The sequence below is a fragment of the Podarcis filfolensis genome, assembly GCF_964270895.1.
Source record: "Podarcis filfolensis genome assembly, chromosome: 14".
Classification (NCBI taxonomy): Eukaryota; Metazoa; Chordata; class Lepidosauria; order Squamata; family Lacertidae; genus Podarcis; species Podarcis filfolensis.
In genome coordinates, this window is record NC_139616.1 from 46,904,889 (window position 1) to 46,915,123 (window position 10,235).

A 10,235-nucleotide genomic window follows, 5' to 3' on the forward strand; every position below is an offset into this window, starting at 1 on the left:
CTTTATTAAAGTTTTTGTCTTCTTGGTTCCTGAGCTTCCCGGTCAGTTTTTTCCATTTCGGCGTATTCCAGGCATAGGCAAACTCGGCCCTCCAGATGTTTTGGGACTACAACTCCCATCATCCCTGACCACTGGTCCTGTTAGCTGGGGATGATGGGAGTTGTAGTCCCAAAACATCTGGAGGGCTGAGTTTGCCTACGCCTGGCGTATTCCAACAGCCTGACTTGCCATTCCTCTCGGATTACTGCAATACCACTTTAAACTAGTTAAGAAAGGTAAAAGGTGTGGGACGCAGAAGGTTAGAAGGCTCAGGAGCCAGGAAGTGGTGGTGGGAGAATGATGAGTGGTCAGAGGGAGGTGTCAGAAGTTGAAGAGGTCACAGGACTTAGTGAGCAGGTGGAGTCTGTGGCAGAGAGCAGTCCAGAATCAGAGGAAGAAGCTGAAGCAGGAGAGGAGGGAGGCCAAGAGGCAGAGATGAGTCAGGCTGCTGAAGTGTCCTGGGTGTCTCCCTGTACTACTGCAACAAGCTTCCCTCTCCAACTTGTCTCCCAGAGCCAGAAGAGGCATGAAACAGGCGGAGGAGAGATTGGCAATGTGCAGACACAGTCTCTGATTGGTAAAATCCCCTGGAGAGGAGGGGACTTAGATGACTACGGGGAGACAGCTATGGAGAGGCCTCGGCCTAGTATACCTGAAGGAGCGTCTCCATCTCCATTGTTCAGCCCATACACTGAGGTCCAGCTCCGAGGGCCTTCTGGCGGTTCCCTCACTGCGAGAAGCAAAGTTATAGGAAACCAGGCAGAGGGCCTTCTCGGTAGTGGCACCCAGCCTGTGGAACGCCCTCCCATCAGCTGTCAAGGAAATAAGCAATTATCTGACTTTTAGAAGACATCTGAAGGCAGCCCTGTTTAGGGAAGTTTTTAATGTCTGATGTTTTACTGTATTTTTAATACTTTGTTGGAAGCCGCCCAGAATAGCTGGGGAAACCCAGCCAGATGGGCAGGGTATAAATATATTATTATTATTATTATTATTATTATTATTATTATTATTATTATTATTATTTCAGCCTCAGCAACTGATCTGTGAGGCAATACCTACTGGGGATGAACTGCTATGCTTATTAGGCCTGATACTCAACCCAGTCTGAGGGGGCCATGTTTTTGCTAATAAAGAGTTAACTCCAACTTTCACAGTGTGATTTGCTGCCAGCTCACTCCTGACGGAGAACCACAAATGAACAGCACCCTAAGTCCCCATTCCCCCCCCCCCCCCATGTGTCCTAGGGTGGGTTACAACATGATAAAGGTTACAAAGTTAAAATAAATGCAAAGCATTCGGAATCAGAAGAATAGGGTGGATCGTGAAACACACTTTAATTATTACATGTCATTTTAATGATTTTTGGTACTATTTTTATGCTGTTGTATCATACGCATAGTTGCACACCTCCTTATTATATTCTGAGAGTTGGTGGTATTTACGTAAATACTTTTATAAATAAATATGGGGGCACATCCAGCTGAGTCTTCCTTTTGGATCTAGACAGCAAATGCACGTCGGCACTTTTGAGTCGCCCTTTTACCTCCTTCTTTCTAACCTCCTTGGCCTACATTTCTGAGCTGGGGGTCGGGGAGTCGTTCATCATCCGATTCTGCTGACTCCTTTCCGTGGGCTTATATAACCACCTTAAGCAGCCTCCCTAATCTCGGGCTCCTCATTCCATCTCCCGAAAGCAAAATCACATTGTTTAACTTAGCAAAGAGAGAGGGAACCCAATTAGGTCAAGAGGCAGTTTTCGCCAAGGAGAGATTGGCCATTTTTTTGCCAACGGACAGAGTGGGGGAGAGTGGGGAGAGTTTGCCACCCGATGGCAAATTTGAAACTTTGGGCCTCCTCCTTCGGAGGGCCAGCGCAACAGCTTCCCGGCCCCCTGACTCAACTGCGTCTTACATAAGGCCGTTCTAGAATATTGCCCGTAAGAAACCACTTACCCGTTTCTCACCTCTTTGTCTCCTTCCGCCTTTTCAAACTCAGGCATGCGAGCCCAGCTGGTCTCATCCTGACAGCAGTGGTGGCGCTGTGCTACACAATTGCTTTGCGGTACGAAGGGTGAGTCTCTTTGGTCCTTGCTGAACAGAATAACCAGAAGCAATTTCGTTTCAGAGAATTGTGTAGAGGGAAGAGACTCTCTCTCCTCGCCCAGTTAACTTACCCTCTGTGTGTGTGTGTGTGTGTGTGTGTGTGTGTGTGTGTTTTATCCCTTTTGAAACATGAAACTGCTTTGCACTGAGTCAGACTAAGGATCCCACAAGCTCGAAATGTATTGACCGATTTGCTTACAGCATCCCTTCCCCAACTTTTCCTCCAAGGAGATCGAGGGAGCATACGTAGCTCTCCCCCTCCCCCTTTCACCCCCACAACATCCCAGTGAGGTAGCCTAGGCTGAGAGGCAGTGACTGGCCCAAGTCATGGCCAAGCTGGAATTTGAACCTAGTCTGACGCTCTTAAACCAGTGTTTCTCAAGCCTGGGTCTCCTCCAGCTGTTGTTGGACTACAATTCCCATCATCCCTGATCACTAGCTAGGGATGATTGGGGTTGCAGTCCAACAACAGCTGAAGACCCAAGTTGGAGAAACACTGCTCTAACCACTACACTACACTGTCTCTGCTCCCAACTGACCATGGAGACTCTAGGCCGCAGCAGTTCTCAGCCTGTGGGCCCCAGATGTTGTTGGACTACAACTCCCATCATCCCTGACCACAGGTCATGCTGGCTAGGAATGATGGGAGTTGTAGTCCAACAACATCTGGGGACCCACAGGCTGAGAAACACTGGGCTAGGGCCTAAGGCAGGAGTCTTTCTGACCACCTGCTAACCAAAGACCTGGGATCCAGTGGCTCTGCACGTGCTGTTGGACTACATCTCCCATCAGCCCCAGCCAGAGTTGCCAGTAGCAAAGGGTGATGGGGGTTGTAGTTTCAGCAGCATTTGGAGGGATACTCCATACCTAGGTAAAACCAAAGGCTTCAAGGGAGAGGCAGCGTTTGAGCTGGGGTTGGCCAGGGCAGGGAGAGATGTGCGATTCTGCCGCTGTCCTGAGAAGTCCTTCCAGGCATTAGGGGCAGGAAGGGAGTCATCTGAGAACATTATTATTATTATTATTATTATTATTATTATTATTAATAATAATAATAATAATAATACCCTGTCCATCTGGCCAGGTCTCCCCAGCCACTCTGGGCGGCTCCCAACAGAATATTAAAAACATGATAAAACATCAAACATTAAAAGCTTCCCTAAACAGGGCTGCCTTCAGATGTCTTCTAAAAGTCAGATAGTTGTCTATTTCCTTGACATCTGACAGGAGGGTGCCACTACCAAGAAGGCCCTTTGCCTGGTTCCCTGTAACCTCACTTCTCACAGGGAGGGAACCACCAGAAGGCCCTCGGAGCCTCAATGTCCGGGCTGAACGATGGGAGGGAAACGCTCTTTCAGGTATACTGGGCCGAGGGTGTTTAGGGCTTTAAAGGTCAGCACCAACACTTTGAATTGTGCTCGGAAACGTACTGAGAGCCAATGTAGGTCTTTCAGGACCGGTGTTATATGGTCTCCATGGCCACTCCCGGTCACCAGTTTAGCTGCTGCATTCTGCCAGATAGTCAGGCATGGGAGACCTGCGACCTCCTGATGTTAGACTAGAATTCCTTCTGACTCCCAGTTTCTGGATGCTACAAGAGGGGAGGGACGCGGGTGGCACTGTGGGTTAAACCACAGAGCCTAGGACTTGCCGATCAGAAGGTCGGAGGTTCGAATCCCCGCAACCGGGTGAGCTCCCATTGCTCTGTCTCTGCTCCTGTCAGCCTAGCAGTTTGAAAGCACGTCAAAGTGCAAGTAGATAAATAGGTACCACTCCAGCAGGAAGGTAAAAGGCGTTTCAGTGCGCTGCTCTGGTTCGCCAGAAGCGGCTTAGTCATGCTGGCCACATGACCCGGAAGCTGTATGCCAGCTCCATCAGCCAATAAAGGGAGATGAGCGCTGCAACCCCAGAGTCGGTCGCGACTGAACCTAACGGTCAGGGGTCCCTTTACCTTTACAAGAGGGGAGAGTGCTGTTGTGCTCAAGTCCTGCATGCGAATTTCCCACAGGCTTCCGGTTGGCCACTGTGAGATCAGGATGCTTAAATGGACAGGCCATTGGCCTGGTCCAGCAGGCTTTTCTTATAGCTTTTGCTCTGAAACAGCAAAGAACTTTCTGCCAATACCCGACCCGGTTAAACGGCTGGCCTCCCAAACCGGCAAGAAACATTTTGTACTCCTCCAGTTGCCATGCATGATTTTCTCTCGCTCGAACCCACACACTTGTTGAAAAAGCGTCTCCTGCTGCATTAATTATATGCTGGCAGCTCCCGATATTTCCAGTTTGTTCATTCAAATGTGATCTGCAAAAGGAAGGGGGAGGTCTAATTCTGCTTCCTCTCGGGCTGACGGAGAAACCCCTAGGTGGTGACTAGAAGTGGAGTTTAATTACCTGCTAGCAAAATGCCTTTTATTTAGGCGTGAGGAGGAGACAACATCCCATAACCCTGGCCTGAGGGAAGAGGAGATGTGTAGCACCCATGGTACCCTCTCCCACAACGTTCTTGTCAACCACATTCAATTTACCATGAAACTGTGGACTGTGGAACTCACTGCCACAGGAGCCAGCAATGGCCACCAATTTAGATGGCTTTGAAAGAGGGCTGGACAAATTCATGAAAGCTACCAGTTGCTTGGGACGCGGGTGGCACTGTGGGTTAAACCACAGAGCCTAGGACTTGCCGATCAGAAGGTTGGCGGTTCGAATCCCCGCGACGGGGTGAGCTCCTGTTGCTCGGTCCCTGCGCCTGCCAACCTAGCAGTTTGAAAGCACAAAGTGCAAGTAGATAAATAGGTACTGCTCCGGCGGGAAGGTAAACGGCATTTCCATGCGCTGCTCTGGTTTGCCAGAAGCGGCTTCGTCATGCTGGCCACATGACCCGGAAGCTGTACGGCGGCTCCCTCAACCAGTAAAGTGAGATGAGCTCCGCAACCCCAGAGTCGGTCACGACTGAACCTAATGGTCAAGGGTCCCTTTACCTTACCAGTTGCTTACTGGCCATGACGGCTGTGCCATGCCGCCACAGTTGGAGGCAGTTAATGCTTCTGAATACCAGTCGCTGGAAGCTGCAGGAGGGGATAACTCCCTTGTTTTCGAATTCTGCTTTCTGGTTTCCCATGATGGACATCCAGTTGGCCAATATGAGAACAGGACGCCGGGCTACGTAGGCCATCGGCTTGATCCAGCAGGAACTCCTCCTATGTTCTTATTTAAGTTTAGAAACAGAAAGCTGTCTTGTACTAAGTCAGTCCATTGTGCCATATAACTCAGTGTTGTCTGCACGGACTGGCAGCAGCTGTCCAGAGACTCAGGTCTTGCTCTGCCCTACCTGGAGATACCTGGGCCTGAACCTGAGACGCTTCCCTTTCACAGGAAGTTATAGGAGCCACTAACATCAAATCCGCTCCTATACACTTAGCTCCAGCTTGGGTTCCATCTGTTGGTCATGCTAAGCTGTGACACACAGAACTGACTTACTTAGCAATAGTCAGAGACCAGGCTTGTTGGGGAAAGGGGCAAAGGTCGGGGGCCGAGGGCATGCTACGGACTTGCCCATTCTGCCACCCCAGCCATTTAACGCCATATTCAGCCTGCATGTATAGGCAAGGATTTATGGTTCTGTTTTGGCAGTAGGGGCTCATACACGTGCCTTCCCCTGGGAACTGCAGTTTACCTCTTACGAAGCTACAACTCCCAGCACCCTACCCCCTGGTTTTCACCTGCAATCTTAACAGAAAAAGGAGGGGGGAATACAAACTAAATACAATTAATAACAATAGATCCCAGCACCCCAAGCTACAGTTCCCATGATTCTTTGGGGGAAGCCATGTGCGCTTTAAATGTGTGGGTTTGGCGCAGGAAGAGATGGGGGCAACGGGGTCGTCTCATGTTAATCAGCTCCTTCTTCTTCTTCTTCTTGTCTCCCTGTCAAACTTGTATGCCGCTCCTGATTCCCTCTGCCAGGCCTTTCACAGAGGAAATATATCTCCAGAAAGCAGCCAAGAGCAACTAGGCCACAAGAAGCCTGAGAAGAATGGCTCGGTTTGGAAGCTGGAAGCTAGCCTGCCGCCGCCGCCACTAGCTAATGGGTGCAGGATAATTTGACGGGGTGTGAAAAGTACAGCCTGACTTCTAATCATGCTTTCCACGGACTCTTCAGAAGCCTCCTTTCGAGATGGAGTTGGGAGGGAGTGGTTGTGGAAGGAACGCCCCCCCCCCAATCCTTCACAAAGCCTCTCACCAGCCCCAGGCGGGGAGGGGGCTTTTGACGAAGACCCCCGCCCCACCCCTGCCTTTCAGCAGCTTCCATTAAGTGTGCCAAGTCTGAATGCGTTGATTATATACTGGAGAGCATCGAGAAAAGTGGAACAGGCAGGAGGCCTGGTTATTTTATGTAACCACACATCCCCAAAAGATGATTAATGTACATTCCTCTTTGGGGGGGGAGAGAAGCCATAATTGCACAGGCCCGTTGAACGCACACGAGAGCTTTGCCCCTGCTGGCATAGAGGAGATGGCGTTAACCTTTTGGGAAGGGAAGCGGGGTTTGGAGCTCGTTCCCGGTGCGGGAACGCCCAGCGCCGCAATTTCTCACGCCGTCTTCTCATGTCCACGCAAACGTTTCGAGGTCATTTTTCCGCTACCCCTCTTCTCGCGGAGCTTTTCAGCCAGAGCATCTCACTCGGAAGCTCGGCAGGTGTTTTTTCGTGGGGCGCCCCAGAGCTCGAATGGTTATATGGTGTGCCTTTTGCTGGGCTGAACCATTCCACACTTCAGCTGGAGAACTGACATGTTTTGAGCGAGGAGAGCCAAGCCCCTCTCCCCATAGAAAACAAGCATGTCAGGGGAAAGACTCAGCTAAGCATTCTTCCTGATAAGCTAGAATTCTGTGCAGGGAGGCTCTTGCTGTTGTTGTTTTTTTAAATGTGACAGATTTTAAAGAAGCATTTTCTCCCTTCCTGCCGTCTGAAATGGTACTTCCTGCCCAAGCTGCATCACATGACGTGGCTGCACGAGTATTTCAGTTCTCTACCTGGCTGTTTGGGTTGTGCACATTTGCACATGACTTAATTAGGATGTGCTGCACACTCAACTTCACACCCTGTGAGGTCTTTTGATTCTTGCAGCAGACTTCTTGGCCTCTCTTTCTGCCCTCGATGTCATTGGCTGACCTGCTCTGACATCACGCCGTTAGAATTTAGGTTCCGAAATACGCGAGCAGCTTTTCCGAGATTAAGCCTCAGAAGTATTATCTTTGGGCTCTTACGAGTCTCGCTCCAGCCACACCCAGATCAAATCCCTCTGGGGATGTCAAAGGGGCAGTGGGAGCCACAGTATGACAAGTAACATGACATAAGCATCACAAATCTTCTCTGAGCACTTGCCCAAAATACAAAGCCGATTGCCCCTTTGGTTTGGGAAAAGTTGAAATGTTTTTGATGACATTTACCGCAGCTGAGGTCACATTGATGATGGCATGCTTAAACTGGTTTCCCTAGCAAGGCTTTCCTGCAGAGGTGTGTCCCTGCTCTGACTCTCAAACACCACTGCCCATATTTTCAGGCCAGGCCGAAAAGATGATAGAGACTGGAAGCCTTTTGGAGATCAAGGGATGGAAAAGCTATCAGGTGCCCTTAGCAATATGAGGAATCTGGTGCCTTTTTTTTGCTGTGTGTACAGTTGGTGCTATAAATTCCTTTCCCTTTCTTTTCTTTCCTTACTGGTGTTCATTTATGGCTCTACCACTTTCCACCAGCCTGCCATGGAAATATGTGATCCCACTGCTCTCCCATTGTTTCCAAGATCTCCCAGACAATCCCCGGTATCTGCTTCTGGGGCTTATCCAAATTCCTTCCACTGCTGCCCTAACCTTCTGTGCCCCATACATTTTACCTTTCTGAACTAGCTCCAGTCACCCGAACTATACTCACTAAATACCAAAAGGAGACAGGAGCTCAGGAGGCTGCCTTATACAGAGTCAGGCCAGTGGGCCATTTTGCTCAATACTGTTTGCACTGACTGGCAGCAGCTGTCCAGGGTTGCAGGAAAGAGTCTGTCCCAACACTACCTGGAGTTTCCAGGATTTGACCTTCTGTAAGATGCTGTATGCACGGCGCAACAGCCCTCTCTCTTGCTGCGCCATGCCTCTGTTTCCCTTTCCCTCGGGTAAAATCCCCAATGGAGAATGGGTTTTCCTTCTGGGAAAACAGGTTGCAAACAAACTTTATTATAACGGGTCTAAACAAGCAGTTTTGGTTCCTCTTCCACAGACATATAACAAACAGTGCTGTTGCTTTTTAGTAAAATGTATACCTGTCTTAAGTTATAGTTTGTATGCTGTTCAGGCTTAAGGTTACTTCCTTTTACACATCTTCCCTAGATCAGACTTCTGATCAGGAATTGTTGCTAGTTAACTGTTTGCTGGCAAGGGGAAAAAATCACTCAGCAACTCAACCTGCTCAGCAAACAAACTTTTCCGTCACACTGTACCAGTGAGCTCTGGCCCTTCTCCGTGCTATATTAAGCAAGCTATAGCAAGGAAGCCCATGTCAAATTTGGGCTTTATATCTTGGTAGCATTACCCTGTCCCCACCCCCCCACCCCGCTTTGTCCACAGCAGTTGGACCTCAAGGTGCTGAGTGCTAAATACCCCCGTTTGAAAAAATAAAATTCAGAAGTCCAGGGTTATTTGTGTGTGTTCCGTGTTCTGCCAGACGCATCGTATGCTATGTTCCCTGTTGCTTTTCGATCAGCCTTGTTCACGACTTCTTTAAAAGGACAGTATATTTAGATATTCCACACCCCCCCCCCAGCCTCTCAACTTGCTTCATGTTGGCGAGGGGGCACTAGTCCCCCTAACAGCTGAGAAGGCAAAGATGCATTGCATTATTCAGACAACGTATGTCAGGTTTCACCGGTTTGGCTTATAGTTAATGGGTCTAAATTAGCTCTCGCTTGTCGAAGGGCAAATTGGGGGGGGGGTGGTTCAGAAGAAAGCAGCTGCCTCCATGCACTCCAGTTGTCCTTATTTGCTAGGTCCTGCACCTCCCTGGTAAAATCACTGTCATGGTATGGTTCTGCATTTTTATGTGAGCTGCTGACGTTTGTAGCCCTCAGAGTTCAGCCCCTAGTCTGATATCTTTAGAATATCTGAGTGAATACCGTATTTTTCGCCCTATAGGACGCACTTTTTCCCCTCCAAAAATGAAGGGGAAATGTGTGTGCGTCCTATGGGGTGAATGCAGGCTTTTGCTGAAGCCTGGAGAGCGAGGGGGGTCGGTGCGCACCGACCCCTCTCGCTCTCCAGGCTTCAGGAAGCTATCCGCTAGCCGTGGGAGACGCAGCTCTCCCACGGCTAGCGGAGACCTTGCCGGCACCCAGAAGCTTGGAGCGCGCTGGGCTCAGCACGCCCCAAGCTTCGGCCTTCGCGCAGCGCTCCACTAGCTGTGGGAGAGCCGCGCGGCTTTCCCACGGCTAGCGGATAGCAGCCTGTTCTGGGGGCTGGGGTCGGGGGAAGCTCGGGCTTCCCCCGCCCCAGCCCCACACCTGGAGCGGAAATAAAAAAAAATTTCTTTATTTCCCCCCAAAAAAACCTAGGTGCGTCCTATGGGCCTGTGCGTCCTATGGGGCGAAAAATACGGTAATTCTTCTAGTCCTCAACGATATATATGTCTGTCTTCTGCTCTGACACCCTTAACAGTACTTTATGGTGTGAGGCAAAGGCCCAAAGCCCAGCCTCTCAACACCAAGGTTACTGCAGTTTAGATGGCCCTGTGGTGGCATGTCAAAATTGCACAGATGCTGCGATTGAGCCAATTGGGTGCTCCCAGCAGGGAGGCATCCTACACCCATCCAGCCTCGTTGCTGCTCAGCACCCACCCCAACTCTGTCCCACCAGCTTGGCCTGCAGATTTCACCTTGCAGAGCCCTCCTCCCACCCCCCACCTTTGCTTGACACTAATGTCAACAGCTACTCCTTTATACTCTCCCCTTGCATAATCCAAAAATCTGCTAAGCCAGTGATGAAAGGAGGTGTTAAACAACAACAGATTCCGGGTCTGTCCTGTTCTTTGCAGTCAGAGGCTCGGATTTTGCT

At 49.9% G+C, this 10,235-nt stretch overlaps 1 protein-coding gene across 3 annotated transcripts in view; it reads left to right on the top strand.

The window, feature by feature from the left end:
* PEMT (phosphatidylethanolamine N-methyltransferase) overlaps nucleotides 1–8,824 on the top strand; it is a 96,481-nt gene extending 87,657 nt beyond the window's left edge. For all 3 annotated transcript variants that reach the window (XM_083585902.1, XM_083585899.1, XM_083585903.1), the window contains 2 exons: nucleotides 2,038–2,112; nucleotides 6,104–8,824. In XM_083585902.1, the coding sequence (XP_083442028.1) occupies nucleotides 2,038–2,112; nucleotides 6,104–6,152 (124 nt within the window). In that variant the 3' untranslated portion in view covers nucleotides 6,153–8,824. The remainder of the gene's footprint in view (nucleotides 1–2,037; nucleotides 2,113–6,103) is intronic.
* Nucleotides 8,825–10,235: the final 1,411 nt, after the last annotated feature.